The 25,107-nt window shown below is 39.2% G+C and overlaps 1 protein-coding gene across 1 annotated transcript in view; it reads left to right on the top strand.

Annotated features, from left to right (window-relative positions):
• BTLA (B and T lymphocyte associated) overlaps window positions 1-24,900 on the top strand; it is a 32,093-nt gene extending 7,193 nt beyond the window's left edge. The window contains exons 3-7 of the mRNA XM_039250337.1: window positions 9,406-9,729; window positions 16,538-16,573; window positions 17,980-18,120; window positions 19,609-19,655; window positions 23,526-24,900. Coding sequence (XP_039106268.1) covers window positions 9,406-9,729; window positions 16,538-16,573; window positions 17,980-18,120; window positions 19,609-19,655; window positions 23,526-23,801 — 824 coding nt within the window. The 3' untranslated portion in view covers window positions 23,802-24,900. The remainder of the gene's footprint in view (window positions 1-9,405; window positions 9,730-16,537; window positions 16,574-17,979; window positions 18,121-19,608; window positions 19,656-23,525) is intronic.
• The last annotated feature ends 207 nt before the right edge of the window (window positions 24,901-25,107 follow it).

The raw sequence follows: 25,107 nt of genomic DNA, 5'->3' as shown, positions 1-25,107 counted from the left end.
TTGGCTTCTCGAGTACTTGCTTTCTCCAACTTAAAAATAAAGCGACTAATTTTAAGGATCCAATGAAACGATATATGTATGGTACCTAAAAATGAATGGCACATAATGAGAATTCAAAACTATTAGCCATGTCCCTATCTTCCTCCCATCTGGAGGATCTAGGATGAGCCGGCAGCACTTTGGTAATGCAAGGTGTGTGTGCTTGCGGGCAAGCAGCAATGAGCGTGAGGCAGTGATCCCGGAGGTGGCTCACACTCCCCAGGTGCTGTCTGACGTGATGATCACTGAAGCTCCCTTTGGGTCCTGTCCTCTCAAGGAGAGGGAATGGCACTGGCACTTTGTCAGTTTGCTGACTATTAGACAAAGCTATGGCAAATACTAACATGACCATTTTAAGACAAAACAATTTTAGAATTATCCCAAACTAGATAAAACCACGAGAGTCTTCAAGTCTCAAATTGCTCAATAAAACTAGATCGAAGAGATCGTCTTCAAATTTTCCTTCAAATAGTCGTGCCACTCAATGAGAGATTCTAGCCCTAGAAGAAATTGTCTCGATGTGTGCTAGGTAAGTACCACATGAAAGCAGACTTGCAGAATGTTTTCACACACCAGAATAACATGATTTTTAAGGAGGAAATAGTAGTAGAGATGATTGTGAAAACTCTCTCAATTTTCTCATTTCTTGTCTTTTGTTTTTTAAGCAAAGGGAATAAATATGGATTTGTACTATGCGTATTCTTGTTGTGAAATTAATTCCTTAATTCTTTCAGTTCCATTTTTGCTAAAGAAACTTTATATTATGTGAGAGTCTCTCTCTCTCTTTCTCTCTCTCTCTCTCTCCCCCTCTCTCTGTATGTGTACATGTTTGCATGTGTGTGTTTGGACAGGGAAGAGATACCTATCCCCATCTGAAGACATGTTTCACACAATATACACAGAGAAGAAGAAAAACCTGAGCTCTGATTTCATACTACTTCTGTGTTTCGATCTATATTACATTGCATGTTGTTTGTCAGGTAGATACATGTGAGTAGCTTTGATCTTGTGGTAGGGACTGAGGCTCAGTCAGTTTTCATTGTGCCCCTGAGGTCATGTCACAGAGTTTTGCTTAGATCACCAATGGTTGCTCTTTACAACAAGAGCTGTGTTTTAACATTGCATGCATACAGTAAGTTTCCCAGGTATTCCTAAAACTTTGCGGGATATCTGACATATGTAGTGGGCTTGTTTACCAGAGAGTTAAAGTAATGTTTACTCAATACTGCATGATACATTAAAATAGTGGTGTCTATAGGAGGTGGAACTTCATCTCAGGTCGCCACGTTTCTGATTTTCTGAGACTTCACCAGCCAGCTAGATGGGAACTGTGCCACGGGGCTTTCTGATGCTGTGCGTGGGATTCCTTAAGGTGTCTGGGTGGATGTCCTTCAGAATCTTTGATGTATGATCACATGGCTGCTGTTGGTGTGAATGAATTGGCCTTGACTTTGTTCATTGTGCTGCCTCAGGAGCCCCCAAACTCCTACCAATTTGTACGGGAAGAGACACTTGTTTCCCTTCCCTGATGGTCATCAGACCTCCCCTGCCATCCATCACGCCGGTCCTCGAAAGTAAGGCAGATTGTACCACCATGGCCACCTGAAGGCTTGTTTTCCTCCTAAGTCTGAAGACTTTTCTCCTTTTGTAGCCGCCTCCCCCGATGTGTCTGAAGTTTTTTTTTTCGTGTTTGTCTATCACAGTATCTTCAGACAGAAGCTAAAATCCTGCTTCATGCCACAGAAAATGATTGACGTATTATACCTTTCATAGCCATTGTAGTTTTCAAAAATTATTTATTTACACCCTTATGTTTAACTCTGTCTTAGTTCAAATTAAGGCAGCCTGCATTTAATACGGTCATTCATTTCTTTCAGTAAATGTAACCATTTTGAGCTTTCCATGCATACGTAAGAATTTTTCCATGGAGAAAGAGTGAAACTCAGTTGGGATTTTCCTCACGGTAATACTTATAATCAAGGTGTGTGGTCTTTAAAAACAAGAGCTAATTACTGCACATAAGATTCATAATCACAAAGCTCTTTAGTTTTTTTTAAGAGCTAACAGATTTCTCTACCCTCTCTGGCTCCTGATGGTATTCATACCTGCAAATACACTTGCTCAGCTGGAGGGTATTGGCCCGTGCAGTGGTTTGTGGCTGGTACCCTTTCTGCTTGGCTGGATCTAGGTATCTGGATGACCACAGAGTATCACTTGTGAAGTATTTTGAATATCACCCCTGAATGGACCTATGTCAGGCCTTCCCACACTGTATACACGTAAGGTCTAATTTTTCTTTAGTGGTTATAACGTAACCACTTTGGGGTATATTGAGATGCATACATTCTTCACTTTTGTGCCCTGTAGGCCACCTTTGTAAGGACTCAGAGGTGTCGGCTCTGCACCCTTAGTGCATAGAAAGCATTAGTCAGAGTTGTGAACAGGAAATTTTTCTCTTCCTGTGCTCTCTTTGTTCAGTCTCGGGCTGCATCATGCCTTCTTCCTTTCATACATTTTCTAAGGGACAGGTACTATCCCATCCAGAAAGTTGTGGTCCTTATGGGAAGACAGATGCACACACACATTTAATTATAAAAGAATGCAGCCCGTCACACAGAACAGCATGGGGCATTCGCGGAGTAGGGGGGGTTGTCAAGTGGACTTGGGTTGCTGGAGGAGGGGGGTGCAGTGAGTTTGCATAAGGAAGCAGGGGCTAGATTTCATTTGATCAAGTCCGGACATTTCCTGCAGGTGCTGAAGAGTCTCTGGAGGGTTGTAGACACAGATCTTCCCATTGGATTTTAATTTTAAGAACGTAAACTGTGGGGCACCTGGGTGGCCCAGTCTGGTTAAGTGACCGATTCTCGGTTTCAGCTCACGTCATGATCTCACAGTTTATGGGTTTGAACCCCACATCAGACTCTGTGCTGACAATGCAGAGCCTGATTGGGCTCCTCTCTCACTCCCTCTCTCTCTGCTGCCCCCGCCCCTCTTAAATAAATAAACTTAAAAAAAAAAAAAAGAATACAAAGTGTGACAATGATGTGGAGAATAAATGAGGTGGGGGCAGGGAACAAGGCCAAGTTTGGACTGTAGAAGACTAGTTGGTAGGCCATGACAATAATCCGCATGAAACAAAATAAGACTCACATTAAGGCGGTGTCATGGAAACAAATTTGAAAGTTATTTCAGATGCTGAATTAACTTGATGACAGATGGAATGGGGCAGAAAGGAGGAAAGAACCAAGAGGATTCCCAGGTTCAGGCCATGTCATAGGTAGGCGAAGGTGTCAGACTGTGATAATAGAAGGTGGGCCAGCTTTGCCCCAGGGTGAGTTTGGTGCTGGAGGGAATTCAACCTCCTCCTTGAACCCTTTCCTGATTAACGTAACCAGAAGGCTCTCTCCTTGAAAATCTGAAAGCTCTAAGGACTTGTATCTTGTTCAGGATAACCAAAAACCAAAAACCAAAACAAAACAAAAAAGATCTGAAGGGAAAATTGAAGAACAATTTACCTCTGCACTAGAAACTGTCATGTTACTAAGTAGTAATAGACGGGGACGTGTCCACATCCCTGGGTGTGGGCAATTAGGGGACATTATCTGTACAGAATTTAAAAAACAAGTAAAGGTGCTTTTAATTATCACCATGTACCAACAATTCTGAACAATATGAGTGATAAAATATTCTTCCCCCTCATAATATCTTTGGTCTAAATTCTGAATAATTATTCTAAATAATATACATGTACGTTTCAAATTAGCACATTTTTAGGACTTCCCTTTTGATAAACATTGTGTTCTACATTTCAGATAAACATTCTGAAAGCTAAATCAGAGAACTTCCCAGTGATGGGGCTGGCGCTGGACACATACAAATTCCTGTGTTCATTTCATGAGTAAATTTTAACGTTCGGAATCGCTGGAGCTTGCTCTAGGCAGCTTGTGTCTGATCCCTGTGACACCACATAGTCCTTCATTTCCAGAGAAGATTTTAAATAAACAATAGCACTGTGATTATGGAACCAAAGAAACAGAATGTGAGCCATTTCATTGCTTTCATCCTATCCAACCACTTTGAATATTTATTTATTTAAAATCTAAAACAATGAGGGGACCCTGGGTGCCTCAGTCAGTTGAATGTCTCACTCTCGATTTGGACCCAGGTCATGATCCCAGGGCCAGGGGATTGAGCCCCGTGTTGGGCTCCATGCTGCACATGAAGCCTGCTTGGGATTCTCTTTTTCCCTCTTTCTCTTCCCCTGTCTCACTCATGTTCTCTTTCTTTCTTAAAATAAATTAATTAATTAATTAATTAAATCTAAAACAATGAGTTCCAACTGTGCAGTATAATTTGCTTCCAGGTATGAACTTCAATTTTTCAGTTTAAGATTTCATGTTTTATTGATTATTATCTATACAACTGCTATGTAGTCTTCTCCTCCAAGTGTTGTTTTATTTATTTTTGTAAAGCATATTTAAGTATTAATTTGAGAGAGAAAGACAGGGAGAGAGAGAGAGGGAAACAGAGAGACAGAGACAGAGAGATACAGAGCGCCAGTGGGAAAGGGGCAGAGAGAGAGGGAGACACAGAACCCGAAGTAGGCTTCAGGCTCCAAGCTGTCAGCACAGAGCCCAGCTCGGGGCTCAAACCCACGAATCGTGAGATCATGACCTGAACCAAAGTCAGTTGTTTAACTGACTGAGGCACCCAGGTGCCCCCTTTAAATGTTGTTTTAAAATTAAAGAATGAATCAAAATAAAACCTCTCATTCAGGGTACAATTTAGTAATTGCCTAAATTGTATCTTTTGTAGAATTTTAGTTTTAATAAAATTTATTTATTAGTTACTGAAAAATTATTTATATAAACTACCATATCAGACCATATCAAAGTTCACACTGCTTAAGTAGTTACAAAATTATTAAAATTTTTTAAAGGTTTATTTATTTCTGAGAGAGAGAGCGAGAGAGAGCAGGGGAGGGTCAGAGAGAGAGGGAGATACAGATTCTGAAACAGGCTCCAGGCTCCGAGCTGGCTGTCAGCACAGAGCCCGACATGGGGCTCAGACCCACCAACCGTGAGATCATGACCTGAGCCGAAGTTGTACGCTTAGCCGACTGAGCCACCCAGGCGCCCCACAAAATTATTAGATAGCTGTGCATGTTTTCCTTTGTTTTGTATTCTAATTATTTTAAAAATATTTTTAACTTGCATGGTTTTATAATAGGAAGTTGGAAGAATATTTCTTTTTTGACCATTTATCGTTTGTTTCATTTAATGACTTCTGAAAACATTTTTCCATATAGAGGAGGAGGTTGTTAAAAATGATGCACTCTGGGCATCAAATACAGTGGGTAAACCCTGGTCATGGAATATGCATGCTATACTAAACAGTCATGGTTTTCATAAGGATCTTTAAAATGTAAGTCCTCCTAAACCTACAGTTACTCAAAAAAGGACACTTCATCGTAAGAAAGACTGAGGTAAAAGAAATTTCACTCTTTTACTGCATATGTTTATTTGAATTATTTTTAGCATTGAAAATTCCCTATGCATTAATATGAATGTTTGAGAATAACGTCAGGAACAATTAATGTTGGCCGATATATGCCAGCCCAAACCAACTGTGATCTTCACCTCTCTTTAGAAAATAATTGTTTGACAAGACAAACCCCTTGGGGCAGCTTTTGATTTCCTGAATGTCATGAAACAGCTATACATAATTCAGGACAAGCAGCAAAGTGTCTGCGTGCCTGTCGGATGGAGAATTGGAACGGCGCCATTTAGCTCTGTGCGGCATTGCCGTGCTACAAACATCAATTTGAATCTCAGGGAGAAGGGAAGTGTTAATACTTTCTTTGTACAGAACTGGGTATACTCTTGATGACTTTTAATGCCTGTTGGCAAGCCTGCATTCGTCTATTCATTCCTTCCTTCATTCAAGAAAAATCCCAGTGCCAGCCAATGAGACAGTCAGTGATCCCCACCCTGCTGATAAGAGGATGCAGGAACCACAATGATGTTTCTATAATCCCATTGAGAGAGTCAGGGATGCGATCGGGAACATCAGCTCACTCTCCTTGCCTCCCCTCTCTGTGTGCTCCCCGCAACAACAAAATCACATAGGGTAGGACTAGAGGGGATGTTCACTTGTGCTGCTAGCATTGGGTGAGAACCTCATGGCTAAATGGAAAGGTAACATATTGTAGTAAGAAGAGAGACTTAGAGTTGGTTTTATCATGTCAGTCACACACCGAGGAAGGTGAAGTTGTATATGTGTTTGTGTAGGAAAGGATGGTGGGTAAGAATTTTCCTATTTTCATCCTGTTTTACAGAGATTGAGGACCAGAGAGACCGGGTGGCCATCTCATCATCACCCAGCGTGTTAGTATTTGAACAACCATGTTTAAATAAATATTCCAATTTTTAGCTATTTACATGACTTTTATAAATGTCCCAAAAGAATCAGGCTCTGTATTTTCTCGTGGTGAAGAAGCCAAGTTTAAGTGCATCCCACCTACCGCTTATTGCATTTATTCTGAAATGACCAGTGATTTCCATCTCACTATTTGAGAAAACCGTGATTGAAGTGGGTTTCGATTTCCTGAATTTGCCATGAGTTTCCTGGCTTCTCTGCCTTTGCCCTTCCATGTGCTCAGTCTTAAAATGTCTCCGGTATCCCATTCAGTGCTCTGATTATCAAAGGGCTACTCATTCACTAAGGTTCAGCTCAAGTATAACCTTTCCATTAAGCCTCTTCCCAATAGTCCCAGCTGAAGTTAATCCTCTGTACACACAAGCAAAGTCTACACCTCTTTATAGTGGTATTTCATTCTCCTATTTGTCAAACATCTTTATTTCCCACTAGAAGGCAAGCCCCGTGATGGAATACACCTTGCCTTATTTATTTCTCTACCCCTAACAACTAACATACAAGGACACACAAGGTCCCTCTGAGCCCTGCTTTCAACTCAGATAAATCTGAAGACTAAAAACATGGTAGATAGTAAATTCATTCTGGGAAAGTGGCTTTGTTAGTTAATCTTGTCTCATCAATTAAATGCTAAGCTCCTTGAGGGTAGGAGGGTCTTTGTCTAAATCTACCTTGTTGTTTTCCACAATGTTGGCACCAAGTTCTAGGCTCCACACACTGCGACTGACTTATCCAAGTACCTGAAAAGGGAAGTGAGGAGGTTGAAATATTCTATTAACTTATTAACTTTAGGGGGGATGGAGTTCTGGAAATGTGAGTTTCACTTGGCTTTTCTGATTCTGGCCCCTTTGCTTTTTTTGTTGTAAGTCTAACCACATCCAGGTGTTATATTGCTAGACACTTCCTTTTGGTAGATTATCTTACCCTTTCTCTTCAAGTTTTTGAAAGCTTCATGCTTATAACTTGGCTTTTAGTTTGCTTTCATTTTTATTTTGAATTTTTGGAAGCAACTGAATTAGTAAGTCTTAAAGTCAACTTGGTTAAGGTTTCAGTGTATTTATAAATATATAATCAATACTCACAAGTTTCTAAATGTTCTCTGCAGGCCCCTTGTCTCAATTGGTTCCTGGAAACAAGCGAGTTTCTGAACAGAGGTTGACAAGATGTGAGCAGAAATTACAGTGAGAGGTATTTTTGGAGGTTAGGAAATAACTAAAAATGAGAATACTTATGCTGGCAAGGGTATAGAAATAAAGTAGAGCAGTGAGATAAAAGTAAAGCAGCAGGTGTAATGCAGGACCAAAAGCTGTCCCCCACTTCAACATCAGAGTGGCCCTTAACTTGCTTTGTTTTTAAAAGAAAGCTTGGGTTGGGGCACCTGGGTGGCATCCGACTTTGGCCCAAGTCATCTCACGGTTGTGAATTGAAACTTTTCCTGTGGATTCAATCTTCTCATTATGAACACAGTTATTACTCTGTTATATAACACAATCATTCCCTCTGGGCTAATTAGGAAATAATGTGGAGTTGTGAGGATTCTGTATCAAATGAGAAGAGTTTGGGATCTTGCCGTACCTATTTTGCTTGTTTAAAGAACATTTCTTCTTCATGTATCTTGGTTCTCAGTTGCGTCCTAGATGTTGAGGTTACCAGGTAAATACTTTCATGATAGGTTAAACAGAATAGAACTTAATAATATAGATAATTAAAAAAAATTGTTTTTCTTGGGGCACGTGGGTGGCTCAGTGGGTTAAGGATCCAACTCTTCTTTTCAGCTCAGGTCATGATCTCACCGTTTCGGAGTTCAAGCCTTGTATCACACTCCTGCTTAGGATTTTCTGTCTCCTTCTTTCCCTTTGCCCCTCCCCTCTCACTCTCTTTCTCTTTCAAAAAAATAAACTGTAAAAAATACTAAAAATAAATTATTTTTCTTGGCTGCAGACTTTATGTATAATTGATAATTACTAACAGAAGTTTCATAAAAGATAACAGAAAATCTATTTCCAAGAAAAAAGTCTCCCCACCAAAACAAAGGGAGAAAATTTCCTGTATGTTAGACCAGAAAAGGTACATTGTGTTCATCCTCCCACTTTAGAAGACAAAACATTCAGGTTATGTCAGAACATCCTATCTTCCAACAATTATCTCGAGCTGCATGTGTCCTACATAGAAAAAGTTGTGGGAAAAAATTGCAAGGCAACACTAAAGCCTTTGAGAAACAAGCGAAAAAAATTTCTAATGCCAAGTACTATAGGGAAGTAGTTGTCAACACAAGTTCCTCTCTCCCACTTATTGGAATATATCAGAGCTAGTAATAGAAAATGTGATTACTCCCCAAGACACAGTAACAGAGTAATGGTTAATAGACTCTAGTATGAGTGTGAGTCATGAGTCCCCCCTAATTATTAGCATATCACACTAGGCAAATGTTTCAGTATGTCAATTTCCTTATCTATAAAATAGGTTTCATAATAATATATATTACTTTTATTGTGAAGATTAAATGAGTTAAAATATTTAATGTGTTTTGAATAGCCCTTAGAATATAATAACTAATTGAACAGAAATTGTTATTATTATTTGCTACTATTGAAGTAGCTACCAGGTAATAAAATAAAATGAAGATTTTATAATAAGAGTCAACTTGACAAAAAGTTCTACTTAATAAAAGAAAAAATATAAAAGAATTTAGTAAGTGCAAAAACTAATATTTTGGAAATTGAGGAAGTTGTTGAACAATTGAATTCTTTTTTCTACAAATACTCATTATGTGCCTACTATGTGCTTTGTTACTAAGGGTTAATGGACTGGGAATGTTATCTGGAAAAATTATAGGATCATACTTGAGAAATCTTTGGCAGAAACTGTGGAGTCGCCAATACCTGGTCCTTCTGGAGCATATTTGATTTTAATTTTGTATTCACCTTTCAGGGGAAAGAACATGTAGAGAACAACTGTATGTAAAGAGATATTCCAGCCACACTGTGCCAGCAGGGAGTTCATTTGAACTGGAGTGCCCTGTGAAATACTGTACTAAGAAACCTCATGTGACCTGGTGCAAGCTCGAAGGAAAAAATTGTTTACTTCTTGGATATAAACTTCTGGGATACATGAATTGGAAAGAAAATGAGAGTATTTCAATTTTTGTTCTTCATTTCAATCGCATCCTGGCTCATGACACCGGTTCATACCGCTGTTCTGCGACTTTTACATCTGGAGTTATTGAAAGCCATTCAATAATCATTAATGTAACAGGTGAGTTCTACACTCCAAGACTATCTGATATTTTTTCATCATGTTTCAAGGAAAAGGAGGACCTAGACTCTCAAGAGATTCTGTTAGACACTGAACTCATGTCAATGAGAAGACTGCCACACTCCTCAGATTGTGATCTGTGTGAGCATGTGTGTATGTAGTTTTGGGGTGAGTTAGGTAGAATATAGAGAACAAATATCATAAAATTCTTGTCCTTGCCTTTAGGGATGATAACATTTATCTGATAAGTCCAAAAATAGATCACTGAAGTATGGAAAAATTACCAAGCGAATACCAATAGTAGTAGATAGTTCTCTATTCTTTGTCCTCTTTTCCTTCTATTTTTTCATCCACTTACCAGTCCTTGACTTTTATTGATAATAAATCCTCGAAGTTACATTTGTGGTGCTCAGAAAATTATAAGCTTGTTAATAATCCACAGTTTATACAGAGAACACACAGCACACAAATACACCTGACTCCCTGATGTGCTTTGAGGATGTTCATAGTTTTAGCTGCCTCCCCAGTCTCTCCCAGAGGCCCTCAAACAGGCTCAAATATCAGGATAACAGATTGGAGTTTAAAAACCTGGAATAAAACATGGAAAGCAAACAGAGAGAAGTAAGGAAAAAATGTTTTTCAAAAGTTTGATTTATGAAAATCTCACATCATACTCAATGGTAAAATATTGAAAGCTTTTCCTCTGAGAACAGGAAGGCGACAAGGATGTCTGCTTTTGTGACTTCTATTCAACACTGAACTGGAAGTTCTAGCCAGAGCACTTAGGCAAGAAAAAAGAAAGAAAAGGCATCCAAATTGAACAGAAAGAAGTGAAACTATCTCTATTCACAAATGATATGATTTTATACCTAGAAAATCATTAAAAATCCACAAAAGCTACTATAGTTAATAGATGAATTCAACAAGGTTGTACGATCAACTAAAAAATTAGTGGTATTTCTATACATTACCAGTGAACTATCTGAAAAGGGAACTAAAAAAAATTCTATTTATAGTAGCATCAAAAAGAATAAGATACTTACAAATAAATCTAACCTGGGAAGCTCAACACTTGTAGACTGAACAAAATGTGGCTGAAAGAAATTAAAGAAGATATAAATACACGGAAAGATATCCCATGTTCACACTGGAAGACTTAGAATTGTTAAGGTGACAGTATTTCCCAAAGGAATCTATAGATTCAATACAATTCCCATCGAAATCCCAACAACCTTTTAAAATTTTTTTTTCATAGATGAAAAAGCTGATCCTAAAATTCACACAAAGTTACAACAAGATCCAAAATAGCTGAAAAAAGTCTTAAAAAAGAAGAGCAAAGTTAGAGGGCTCACAGTCTTTTATTTTAATATTTATTACAAAACTACAATAATCAAAACAGTGTGGTACTAACACAAGGATAGATATCGCGATCAATAGAATAGAATTGAGAGTCCAAAATAAATCCACACATCTTTGGCCAATTGACATTTTTTGTTTTTAATAATTTGTTGTCAAGTTAGCTAACATACAATGTATACAGTGTGCTCTTGGATTCGGGAGTAGATTCCTGTGATTCATCACGTATATAAAACACCCATTGCTCATCCCAACAGGTGCCCTCCTCAATGCCCATAACCCATTTCCCTGCCCCCTCACCCCTTTCTATCCTCAGTTTGTTCTCTGTACTTAAAAGACTCTTATGGTTTGCCTTCTTCTCTGTTTGTAACTATATATATTTTTTTCTTTCCCTTCCCCCGTGGTCTTCTGCTAAGTTTCTTAACTTCCACATATGAGTAAAAACATATGATATCTGTCTTTCTCTGACTGACTTATTTCACTTAGCATAATGCCCTCCAGTTCCATCCACGTTGCTCCAAATGGCAGGATTTCATTCTTTTTCATTGCCAAGTAACATCCCATTGTGTATATAAACCACATCTTCTTTATCCATTCATCAGTTGATGGACATTTGGGCTCTTTCCATAACTTGGCTATTGTTAATAGTGCTGCTATAAACATTGGGATACCTGTGGCCCTATGAGTCAGCACTCTTGTATCCTTTGGATAAACTCCTAGTAGTGCTATTGCTGGGTCGAAGGGTAATCAATCTTTAATTTTTTGAGGAACTTCCACACTGTTTTCCAGAGTGGCTGCACCAGTCTGCATGCCTACCAACAGTGCAAGAGGGTTGCCCTTTCTCCACATCCTCAGCAACATCTGTTGTTTCCTGGGTTGTTACTTTTAGCCACTCTGACCAGTGTGAGGGGGTATCTCGTTGTTTTGATTCGTATTTCTCTGATGATGATGAGCATTGGAGAGCATCTTTTCATGGGTCTGTTACCCATTTGGATGTCTAGTTTTGGCCAATTGACTTTTAATAAGACCTCCAGACCCATTCAATGAAAAAATGATAGTTTCTTCAGTAAATAGTGCTGAGGTAATTGGATACACATATGCAAAAAATGAATTTGGACCTCTGCTTCATACAACATACAAAATAAGTAAAAATGGATCACATATTTAATATAAGAACTAAAACAGTAGAAACTATGTTTGTATAAAATTTGAATACTATGTTTCCTTAGAGGAAAACATAGAAGTAGATCTTGGGAATCTTGGATTTGTTAATATTATTTTGCTACAACATCAGAAGCATAAATACATAAACAAATAAATAAATTATACTTCATAAAAATTAAAAACTTTTGTACATCAAAGGACACTATCAAGAGAATGAAAAGACAACCTATGGAATGCGAAAAAATTTTTGCAAATCATATATCTGATAAGGGACTAGTACCCAGAATATATAAAGAAGTCTTACAACTCAACAACAGTTAAGCAACTCAATTTAAATGGGCAAAAGACTGAGCAGACATTTCTTCAAAGATTTATAAATGGCCAATAAGCAAATGAAGAAATGCTCAACGTCATTCATCATTAGAGGAATGCAAATCAAAATCACACCCACCAGGATTACTAGAAATTTTTTTAATGGAAAATGACAAATGATAGCAAAGATGTGGATAAATTGAACTCCTTGTACTGTGCCGGTTGGAATGTAAAATGATGCTGCTGCTTTGAAAAGGCCTGGCAATCTTTCTTCAAAAAGTTAAACATAGTTGCCACAAGACCCAGCAATATACAAGTGAGATGAAAGGATGCGTCCACACTAAAACTTGTACCTGAATGACCTGAATGCTTATAACCACACTGTTCACAGAAGTCAAAAAGTGGAACAATCCAAGTGTTCCTCAACTGATAAATAGGTAAAGGAAACATGTTATATTCATACAGTGGGATATTATGCAGGCTAAAAAGGAATGAAGTGCTGGTATGTATTACAAAATAGATGAACTTCAAAAACATTGTGCTAAGTAAAAGAAGCCAGATATAAAAGATTACATGTTATAATCTTGATTCTGTTTGTATGAAATATGCAGAACAGAAAAATCTGTGGAGATAAAGAGTGACTAATGGTTGCCAGGAAGGGTTAATGGGAGTAACTAATTAATGTGTATGGAATTTCCTTTGGGAATGACCAAAATGTTCTGAAACTAGATAGTGCAAAACGCTACATAGTTGTACAAGATTGCATTGAGCTATCCGCTTTAAAATATTAAAATAATAATACTTATGTTAATATGTATTTTACCACGATAAAAAATATATTTGGATCAAAGGAGATCACCCTTTAATTATAAGAAATGAAATGGGGTTTATTTGGGACCCATAAATCGACCATGAAGGTTATTGCCAAGAGAAATTTCAAAGAGTTTTGATGCACTGGTAGTATGTCTGAAATCTATACGCAGACGTACATAGTCACTTCCTCTATGGACACCATTCACTTGAATGCATACACTTTGTGTTTGTAAAAAATTCATTTATTACTCTACATGTGTACTTTGGAGTCCATCTTTTAACTCCCTTAAAGTAGCCCAATGAAGGAACCCACTTAAATCCCTTAAAAATCTTTTAAATTACTTTAAGACCTCTGAAAACAGCCTAGTAAAGGAATGCATGGTACTCTAGTGCTGGTTACAACCTTCTATTATCAAGCATAGAAGGGTAGAAGGGATTTTGGGTAGAGTTGGAGACTCTGCTTTTGCAAATTTGGGATCAAAGTCAATGCTAATTGCCTGTGACTATCCATGCATTGGCTTATAAACCTCTTTGGAATGGAAGCTGTGTCCTAAACATCTTTGCTTCTCTGCAAACAGATGACATAGTATATAGCACATAGCAGGTGTTCAATAAATATTTCTTTATCATTCTTAAATGAATTAAATAACATAATCTATGCAAAGTGAAACAGTTGCCTTTAACAACCTGGAGAAGCTTATACTGTAGATTATGAAATGAATCCTTTCTGGAGAAAATTGCACTATTAATTCATATAATGAGATAAAATATTGAGTTTTTAAAGAAGTATTACTTTGTAACTGGCAAAATAAATGATAAAAATAGGCAAAACTTGCAAGACATTACTTCCAGAATATTAATGATACTATGAAATAGACAATAATTAAGGGCTATTAGAGTATTTACATAATGAATATTAATATAATGTATAATAAAATTAAATGCAGTGGCATTGAGTCCACCCCTCCTTGGAAAAGCGACCTTCTTATGTAAGTTTGTCTTCTTTTGTGGGAACTAATCCCCGTCTGTGCAAGAGGGAGGAATTTAGCCAAAGTCAGAGGCAAGCCAATAATGACTTATGATACGGGAGTGTCTCAGGGGTATTACTGTGTCTCCTGTGTCCCATTTTGGGGTCATTCCACAGCCACTACAGATGGTTGCACAGTTTGTAAAGTGCATGAAGGTGCCTGTTCTAGGAATCAAGTCAGAGCTGAAATTAGGATCAACAGTCTGTCTCCCTTGGGGAGGAGGGAGCCACAGGGAAAATAGGCAGCTTCTCTCTTGAACCCTGAGCCCTGGGGGCAGGATGCTTATTAGGATCACACTGGGGAGGAACAAGAACCACGGAGTTGTGAGAGGGAAAAGCTACCTAGGAGAGAGGAGGGCCTTTTAAATTTCCCTTTGGAGACTTCTAATTTCCTACTCTCCCGACTTCTTATCACTTTGTGAATCAGTGCTCCTGCCCTAAGGAGGAGACGCCCCCAGGACTTTGCTTTGGCCGTCTACTCTCATCTGGCAGCAACCTGCACTCTGGGATTGATTCCCTCCTGTAGCTTCATGAGAATCTCAAACCTTCATTATCTTCCTTCCAAATAGTCTAATCAGCTGGATGGACTCTTTGTCTTTAGTGTTTCCTGTTTTAGTCCATTTCAGCCAAACATCTTCCTAATAAATGTCTTCCATAATGCCGCTCCTTTACTGAGTCCCCACAGAGTATCCATGGGGCTTCCCATGTTGGGCTCACATTTAACCAACACTCAAGGCCTTCGACAGTCCATCCACACCTGCCTTCCTTGATTGGTTCCAGACTCCACTGTGAACCTCTACTCCAGCCCCGCAGCCCATGCCTGCTATCGCATGTCTTCACCCTACTCTACCTATGTTGCTCTCCCCGCTCATAGGGCACCCATTCATCTGCCTCCACCTACCACAATTCTGCCCTTCTCATTTCCCATGTTCTTAAGAAAGCTTTCCATGTTCACCCTAAGGGAAGTGATTTCTCTCTTCTAGCCAATTTTATGCCATTTAAGGTCTGCGCTTTTCATTTATCAGACATTCCTTTGCACTATAGTAATGTGTGGACATGTTCTTTATCCCATGAAGAATTATAATGAAGCAGGAACTGTGAGGTACTTTTCTGGGTTTTCTTGCTTCCTTCGCAAAAGTCAAATGAATTCTTTCAGAATTGGCTTTGAACTGAGTGGGAATTTGCCTTTCAAGAAGTGATGAAAATAAACATAATAGGGAAAGAATTCAAGAAAAATTCCTTTTCCTTCTGTATGTGGGAGTAGTCAGTGAGCCGAGTATCGAAGGACAAAAATATACTATAAAATTATATTTAAAAACAATGCTTTTCATAAAAATAATGTAGAGGTATGACAAAAAATATTTCTCCCCTTCAAATACCTTTCTTTGGCACTATTGGGAATTTTTCTGTTTTTGTATATAACTCTCTCTTTTTGGTACGTCCAAGTTAAGAATTGGTCCACTTAAGAACAGGGCTGTGGCAGAGTCAGGGCTTGGACGCTGTTGGGAAAGCAATATTGTCCCAGAATGAGGAAAAGTGCAAAGCCCCAGAAGAAAAGTTGACAGAGCTGGGGAACAGTCACTGGAATGTGCATCGGTCTGTGACTCCATTCCCACCAACCTCCCTTAGTCAGCCCCTGGTTAGGAACTTCACAAAGACAGGTGGTCATCCTCATAGCAGAGAAGTGAAGTATGAGTCGTAGGAAGTGAAAGGAACTGAAACACAATCTCTGTTTCAGAATGAGTAGTCAGCATGGCCTCAAAAGCATCTATTCCTTGTGGCCCTCCACACTCACTCAGAGCATCTGCTGAGTGAGCATCCTGTTTTTCCAAGTGCCAGGAGGCGACATACAGGCTATATTCTGTTCTTGTCCTTAAGTAATAGGGAAGAGGAAATCAAGGCAGACAGATGACGTTTGTGTTGTATTTGCAGTCTTCTTTCAAGCCTCAAAATAAATCTAGGAGCTTAACTTTGTGTCCATAATCTTTGAGGTGGTGATTCACACATCATGCAAACTCCTTTGAGCTGGGTTACTGGGTTCGGTTAGTGTGCAAATGCAGGAGTCCTCTCAGACTAGCTCTGACTTTAGACACACTCAAGTATTGTATTTGATTCTTCATCTTGCTTCTATTTCAGAACGGACTCAAAATAATTCAGAATACCCTCTAATAAGTGAGTATCAAACTTATCAAATAAAAATAAAGAAATAAGATTGTTTGATGGTTAAAGAAAGAACAAAAGTTGGATTTTCCTAATTGAGTAATTTTTTTTTTGTATTAGGTTATCTATGTGGGACCCTTGTCCCTATTTCTATTCATACCCTTCCCCCAGACAGCTGCGTCTGTCATTGGTAATGACTTGGCTGCTGTCCTAACCTAAGCAACAGCTGCAGCATGAATAATGAAGAATTTGTTACCACTCTGTTATCTAACCACTTATTTGCCCAGCTTCAGTAGCTCCTGACCACCTTTACCTTGAGCCAAGCATGTGAGGAAGCAGATAGATAACAATGTTAATATATTTAGAAATAAAAATTTCCTGCATAAAAATACTTAACATATATACAAAACTAATGCTGTGTGATGCATTCTGATTTTTTTCTATTCTGTTGTGATTCGTATTTTTAATGTTTTTTTGTGGTCTACTAACTTGTTTCATGATCCATCGATAAGTTGCAACCTATCAGGGACAAATAGAACATTAACTCATGTGAACATTGATCAGAGCAATGAGTACCATCTGTGTGCCCAGCAAAGCATGTTTGGAAATAACAAAGCTATCTGTAGATAACAAAATAATATAGTATGTGGAGATACCAAAGAGTTACAAGACAACAAAAAAACCTTTGTGGTAAAGGAACTGGAACTTAGCATCAAAAGCATGTTGGCTTCGGTCCCAAGTACAACTCACTACTATCTGACCTTGGGTGAGAGTCTTGGAACAATAACACTTTTATCAAGGCATGGAACTAGATAATAATAACAGTTTCCTTAGTTTTTCATTAGTGGTGAATATGAGAGTTAAGTGAGACAAGGTCGATGAAAGGGCTTGGTGAAGTGCTTTCTGAGAGCTGTTATGGGCATTTTTTTTTTTAATTTTTTTTAACGTTTTATTTATTTCTAGGAAAGAGAGAGAGAGACAGCGCGAGCAGGGGAGGGTCAGAGAGAGAGAGAGAGTCACAGACTCTGAAACAGGCTCTAGGCTCTGGGCTGGCAGCCAGCACAGAGCCCGACGCGGGGCTCGAACCTACGAACCGCGAGATCATGACCTAAACGAAAGTCGGACGCCCAACCGACTAAGCCACCCAGGCGCCCCTATGGGCATTTTTTTTAGAGGGGATTAACGCTAGCAGAATTAAAAATTCTTACCAAAGATGAATTATAACCCAGAGCCATCCACATATGCTCATCAATAAAGCACGAGGTGGGTGGGAATACTGAGGCCAGGGCTTCTTGGGGAATGCATCCCGGAAGGGAAATAGAGGCATCATTCATTCCAGTTCTGATGATGCAGGAGATATTACTGATCCTATTACATCTGAGATTCTCTAACTGCTTTAGCATTGACTCACATTTCAGATGCAACTGGTGCCTCAGGACCACCCTCTCTGGAAGTGATGGAGGACAAACAATGGATGCTTTATAGTTTGCTTTCTTTGGGGGCATTGCCTCTGTTTGTTACTTGTTTGTACCTATTCTTCTGCCTGAGAAGGCACCAAGGTGGGTTCTACCTTTCATCTGCTGCTCTATGCCACACATTTGGGGGTCAGTTATTAAGGCCGATTGACTTTTAGTTGGTTCTTGTTTTCTTTCCCATATTCTGCAATGAACCATGGATCATGATTTCCTCAGGGACAACATCCTTCCACCAAGAAGACAAAGGGACTAATTCAGGTCCCTTTCAGGCATATGGAAGCACGTTCTCCATGGCACAGTGCGCCAGGCAGGGATTGTGCTAAGGAGGGCACACGGCTGGGACTGACCCATTCTACTTGGGTCTGTCTTAAGTTCATGTAAGAAGCAGCTCGTCTTTACACTTTAAGCAGCTCTTCTTCACTACTTTAAGGGTAGTGAAAGGGAGGTGGAAATAATCTCTCAGGTCAACAAGTCTGATTTGAATTAGTCTGTCTTATCCTCTTTTTCACAGTCCCAGCACATCATGGCCGTCATACACACCCTCGTCTAAATGAAGCCCATATGTGCCCAAAGGAAATTCCTATCTCTGTACTTTCGCTCGCCACCACAAACACAGGGCTGAACTGAACTCTCACCCAAAAGTAATGCATTTGAAAAATGTGGGTTTGGCTAGGTGTGAAATCTTGGAAACAATTCCTTTCTGCTTTCTTAAGAATTCCTTCAGTGCCATGAGGAAACACTTAAACATAGTAAGAGGGAGATGTGTGGAGAATTCAGATGCAACACCTGTCCGCAACACCCCTGCTGTCTCTCTCTTTACTTTTCCCTCAGCCATCTCGTCCCATCCTGTCTCCCACATGGACGTCCTCAGGGTAGCTACAGAAGCAGAGCTAGACAGAGCAACCCTTTTCTCTGCCACAAGAGAAAGCTTTGTCTGGGCAAAAGTACTTTTGGTGTTTTGTGGTAAGGACTTCTGGAGCCCAGAACAACCTCAGAATACTGAAGGAATCCCCCATAACCCCTACTTCACATCTGCAGCTCTAAGGCTCTTTCTGTGGTCCCTCCCCAGCTTTCACCATCTTTCTTAAGGCTGCTTTAGAAAGCTTCAGAAAAAGAGGTAGGAAGAAATCCTTTGGACCACCATATCTAAAGTTAACTGAGCCATGGGAGATCCTGACCTATGTAGGTGAGGAGACAGCGGTGTGTTTGGCATCAGGTATAGAATGTCCCCAGAACAGGATTTCCATCCTGTTTCAAGTGATAATAGTAGATCCTGCCCCTTCCTCTTCGATATGCCATAAGGCTCTCTGGAGTCAGAAGGGAAGAGCCAGCGAATGCACACACACACGGAAGTATGTGTGCCTTGCTGGTTCCAGGAAATAAACAAGCCAAAACAAATAGCAACGCTGCCACTGGCCCGGGAGGCATCCCGCCTCTGCCCAGAATTTCAGCCTAGCAATCTGGTTCCAGAACACATATTCTTTCCACAACCTTAACTTATAGGGAATTGGGGAAGAGTTGTGTGTTGTTCTTTACTCTTCTTGGTTTCTTATTTGTCTTTTTGAATTCCAGCAGGAAGAAAGGAGCCTTCTGACATAGCAAGAAGGGAAATTAACCTGGTATGTTCCATGCATCTGTTAAAACAAATGCAATCTATGTTATACCATGTTAACCTTGATATAATATTTCAAATTTAATAAGTCTATGTAACACCTACTCTGTGCCAGGAATGGTTTTAAATGCTATATATAGCCTTAATTCTAAAAATGTGTTAATTTTTTTATTGTTTATTTTTGAGAGAGAGAGAGACAGACAGACAGAGTATGAGCAGGGAAGGGGCTGAGAGGGAGACACAGAATCCAAAGCAGGCTCCAGGCTCTGAGCTATCAGCACAGAGCCTGATGCAGGGCTGGAACCCTCGAACTTCGAGATCATGACCTGACCTCGAATGGATGCTTAGCCGACTGAACCACCCAGGTGCCCCTAAGAATGTGTTTATTTTACACTTACCTCCATCTGCAGCAAAGATTCTTCAGAATTCACAAGTTTCACAATAAGTGGCCTTTTGGAAGGGCATTAGTGGCAGTGTAGACCTGAAGTAGAAAAGTCAGAGATTGGATTGTATGACCTTGGCTACGCTCTTGATCTGTTATGTGACTTTGGGCTATTTATATATTCTTACAAAAACACCTTAAAATCTTTTGGTAGAGAATTGAGAGTTAATGAAAGAATGAACCATAAATAATCTCATAAATGATATGTGACTTCTTCACAGACTCCCAGTAGATAAAGAAATATGACCATAGGTCTAGTTATTATGCAAAAAGCTCTTGTAATGCATGTGGGCTCATCAAGGAAGAGACCTCCCAGACAAAGCAAAGGGCATTTTGGAGGCAGTGCCATGTTTTCCTATAGGTTCTTGGAATACAAGCATAAGCTTTTTTATTTGGGGCTCAATGTTGTGTAAATACTGGAACCCGAAAAAAATGCAAGATGAGGCAATATATTTCTGAAAAAAATTTTATGAGGTTGTTTGGTTAAAAAATAATCATAAGTGAGGTACTGCAAAGGAACGTGTGTGTGCACGTTTCACTGTGGAAGGGTAGAGATAAAGATGTAGTAACCTTCTCAAAAGTTCCAGAAATGCCAAATGCAGATATAGCCAGTAATTTTGCATATAATATTAAATGACACTCAGCATTCCTCAGCAGGTTGCCCAGTTTTAAATCAAACCAAATATATTCAACTTTGTAAACTGATATTAAGTTTTTAGTAAGCAGCAGTAGGCACCATTGTGTTGACTGCTAAGGTTTTATTTTTTCAAGTAGGGAATTTTCTTAAATGTTGTTTTCTTCCTATAGTGAACAACAATAAACTACATTCTATTACTATCAGGACTGAGGTCTATGGAACTATTTAAAACAATAATCTAAATGGTTTCTTGTTTAAATAAAGCCCAGCTTGGTTAAAATGTAGTCATATTTCTTCCTCTGTAGGCTGGACAAATTATCTATCATCTGAAGTTGAATTCAAGGGGCTTCTCTATGTGTGCAATTGTTGGAATTTTGTTTTAAGATGCCTGTATCTTCACAGCTTTGGCCCATTTGAGTTGGCCAACATTTCAGAAAATATGGTGAGGCCATATTAGACCTTTGAGACTAAAGATTTCTTAGGAAGGGACTCATATTGGAATCAGTGGAATAGAAACCTAACAGAGAGAAAGGAGCTGGTAAAATATGGCAGGTACATATGAAAGGCAGAGTTCTCATCTTACTCCACAAAGTTCCCTGGAGGGTGTAAAAGTACTTAAAATACTAAAAAAAAAAAAAAAAAATCACTGAACTGTGTATTTTTTTTTAAAGTGCTTTGTAAACTGTAAAACGGCATTACAATATAGAGTAGGGTAGCAGCTTCGGTATTTGTCGTATCTATCCACATCAGCCTTGTGGCATCCACCCACTTTGCTGATGTGCTACACCATAGGCTCAACCACAGGCCACCACCATAGGCTCTACCATGTTTTCTTTTACCTCGTTCATTCTAACCAAGTTTTCCATGGAAACCAGCCATCTTTGGGGAAGGGAGCCAGGTGACTGAGTTGACAGACTTCTACACAACTGTAAAAGTGCAACAGAGATCTTATTGATATATTGAGGACTATGGCTATTTATTAGGTCACATGACAGTTTTCTTCTTCAGTGCTTCTCTGGAGAAATTACCCAGGTTCCTTTGAGTGGGGATTGGGGCACTTTTCAGCTGAGCCAAGAGACTGGGAGTGAGAAAGCTATTCCTGCCTCATTCAACTACCCAGCCTTAGTGTTACTTCCTGGACAGCCACCTCATTGAAGAGAAGCCGTATACTCAGTATCCAATGCTTAGTTTCTTGACATTGGGCCAGATATGCACATGTGGTAGAGGTCTGCCAGGAAGGGGTAGAAGATGGGCTACTTCATATACAAAATAAAGACGATAAAGGAAGAGATAGGCATGTAGACTGTCAAAGACTGTGGATCTGATACCTTCACAGAGTTAGGCTACACTTCAAGAACATAAGTTGACTGGGAAAATTGCAATTAAAAATTGAAATAACAACTGTTAGCATTAAAATGATATCTTCATTTTTATCAGGTAAGGTCCTTGTATAGTTAGGAGTGGTTAACTGAAAAGAATGAGAAGCATCAGGACGCATTTTATCTTAGTTTTTGTAAGTCTGCCGCTTTTTCTCTTTTTTTCTTAATTTTTAAAAATATTTACTTATTTTTGAAAGAGAGAAAGCACGAGTAGGGGAGGGGCAGAGAGAGAGGGAACAGAGGATCTGAAGCAGGCTCTACGCTGACAGCAGAAAGCCTGATGCAGGGCTCAAACTCACAAACTGTCAGATCATGAGCCAAAGTTGGATGCTTAACCGACTAAGCCACCCAGGTGCTCCTCTTTTTTTTTTTTTTTTTTTTTTTTTTTTAAGTATCTCTTTCTCAGAAGCTTTAAGATATTTGATTTATTTGGAGGTATAATAATTTTCTTGTGATAATCCAGATAAGTTTTCCTGCAGTTAGGCCCTCCTTCCCAAAATTGAAGGCAATTTCTAATTCCAGGTTTTAAATCATAATAATGTATCTTGGATAACTCATAATTTTTACTCTTTCTGACCCATTAGAGGACATCTGTTCTATTTTACTTTTTTTTTTTAATGTTTTATTTATTTCTAGGAGAGAAAGAGAGACAGCGTGAGCAGGGGAGGGTCAGAGAGAGAGGGAGTCACAGACTGAAACAGGCTCCAGGCTCTGAGCTGGCAGTCAGCACAGAGCCCGACGCCGGGCTCGAACTCACGAACCGCGAGATCATGACCTAAGCAAATGTCAGACGCTTAACCGACTAAGCCACCCAGGCGCCCCTGTTCTATTTTACTTTTAATCATTTACTTCTAAACTGTGTTAATCCTTTATCTTGTAAGCTGTCTGAAGTTTCTTGTGGGATTTTTATGTTTTTCTTATTAATTTGGGCTGAGAGATTGAAAAGTATTCTGTTGGGGTACCTGGGTGGCTCAGTTGGTTGAGCACCTGGCTCTTGATTTTGGCTCAGGTCATGATCTCATGATTCATGGAATGAAGCCCTATGTTGGGCTCTGTGCTGACAGTGCTAAACCTGCTTGGGATTCTCTCTCTCTCTCTCTCTCTCTTTCTGTCTCTCTCCCTCTCTGCCCCTCCCCAGCTCCTGCTCTGTCTCTCAAGAAAAAACAGAGTTCTGTGACCTCAATAACGAAGCACAAAATTACTACTTGGGAGGAACATAGTGGTCCTAAGACTTTCATCTTTTAACAAGTAAGAATCTGCTAAAAATGTAAATGTCAGCAGCAAATGTGAGGAAGAGTAAATTAATTCTGTTGATGTGTTGACTCCATTTAGCACATACCCATAGTTTGCTAATTGTGTGTACTATCGCAACCTTAAGTGGTAGTTAAAACAGTTTTGTTTTGTTTTTTTCTCTTACAGGTTGATATTCCCCAACCCTTTCAGAGTGAGGAAACTGATGTGGGAATCAGGCAAAATCCCCAAACACTGCTATCAGAAACTGGTCCTTATGATAATGACCCCTGGTTCAAGGTCCAAGAAGAGTCTGAAGTTTATTCTAACCCATGCCTGGAGGAAAACAAACAGGGCATTGTTTATGCTTCCTTGAACCATTCTGTCATTGGAATAAACCCAAGACAAGCAAGGAATGTGAAAGAAGCACCTACAGAATACGCAGCCATATGTGTGAGGAGTTAAATTGGATCTTGATCTCCAACCAGTGATCACTGAATGATCTGCATGTCCACACATTTACTGAGCCCAACAAAAGGTCAAAAAATATTCCTTGACCTGAGAAGCTTCACTTTAAGGAGTTTCATGTTGGTGCTTGGGTCTTAAGGGACCATAGGACAAATGACTAAAATTTCTCCCCCAAATTCTGAGGGAACTTTTTATATGATACCCTTGAACAACAACACAAAAACCCTTCCCTCCAAAACTAAGTGATATTATGAATAGCAGAGTGGTAGAACACTTAAACTTAGCCACATTTTACCAATGTACAAAGTTAATATATTTTTTGGAGGATAAGAGACACATGTAAGTAAGAGAGATTTGTGTTACCTGGATCACTTCACTACACTTTCTTGACAAAGAAAGGATGTCCCAATTTGACTAACTAACCATCAACCCAATAATGATAGTATGTTTATTTCTGGTCATTCTTCTGTGATGAGAAATATTCCTCTGTCCATCTAACACTGGGTTTTGTTTTTTTTTAAATGTAAAGAAGAAGTAATTTTAGACTTGATATAAGAAAATAATGGAAAACATAAATGGCTCAGTGAAGATGTGGACTATACCAACTGCTGCAGAGCAGACGCTCCCTGTACCAGGCATGCAAATGGTTTTATCTACCCTATTACATTGCTGAGCAAATATAGGTCGTAATGGAGCAATTAATGTGCGGTGCATTTATAAACAAAGTTGTGACTCAGTGGCTGGGTCACATGGACTAATGTATATGAATGTGATATAATGCTGCTGAATTAATATACTTGTGGGTTTTTAAATAAACATAAAAGTAATTATCATTAAGCAAGTGCAGATTGATGACTTAAACTGCTTCATAGTTGATCTGATAGCAAATGAAAAGCACAGTTCATGGAAGGGAGAAGAGTCTTAATATTCATTTGGCCAGCCCAGGTTACCATACATTCATCAACCACATCTGTATCTTGCCATTCTTCTTACTCCTTTCTCAGGAAATCAGGGCAAGCCATCCAGAGTGAAGTGGTGCAGCTTCATAACAATTCATTTAAAAATATTGTAGTTGTGGAGCGCCTGGGTGGCTCAGTCAGGTAAGCACCTGACTTTGGCTCAGGTCATGATCTCATAGTTCGTGAGTTTGAGCCCCACGTTGGGCTGTGTGTTGACAGCACAGAGCCTGGAGCCTGCTTCGGATTCTGTGTCTCCCTCTCTCTCTGCCCCTACCCTGTTCATGCTCTATCTCTGTCTCTCAAAAATGAATAAACATTTAAAAAGGTTTTTTTTAATATTGTAG

Source organism: Hyaena hyaena, unplaced genomic scaffold (genome assembly GCF_003009895.1).
Source record: "Hyaena hyaena isolate Hyena2069 unplaced genomic scaffold, ASM300989v1 scaffold_366, whole genome shotgun sequence".
Lineage (NCBI taxonomy): Eukaryota > Metazoa > Chordata > Mammalia > Carnivora > Hyaenidae > Hyaena > Hyaena hyaena.
Note: the sequence above shows the minus strand (reverse complement) of the source record. Positions and strands in the feature narration are given on the sequence as shown.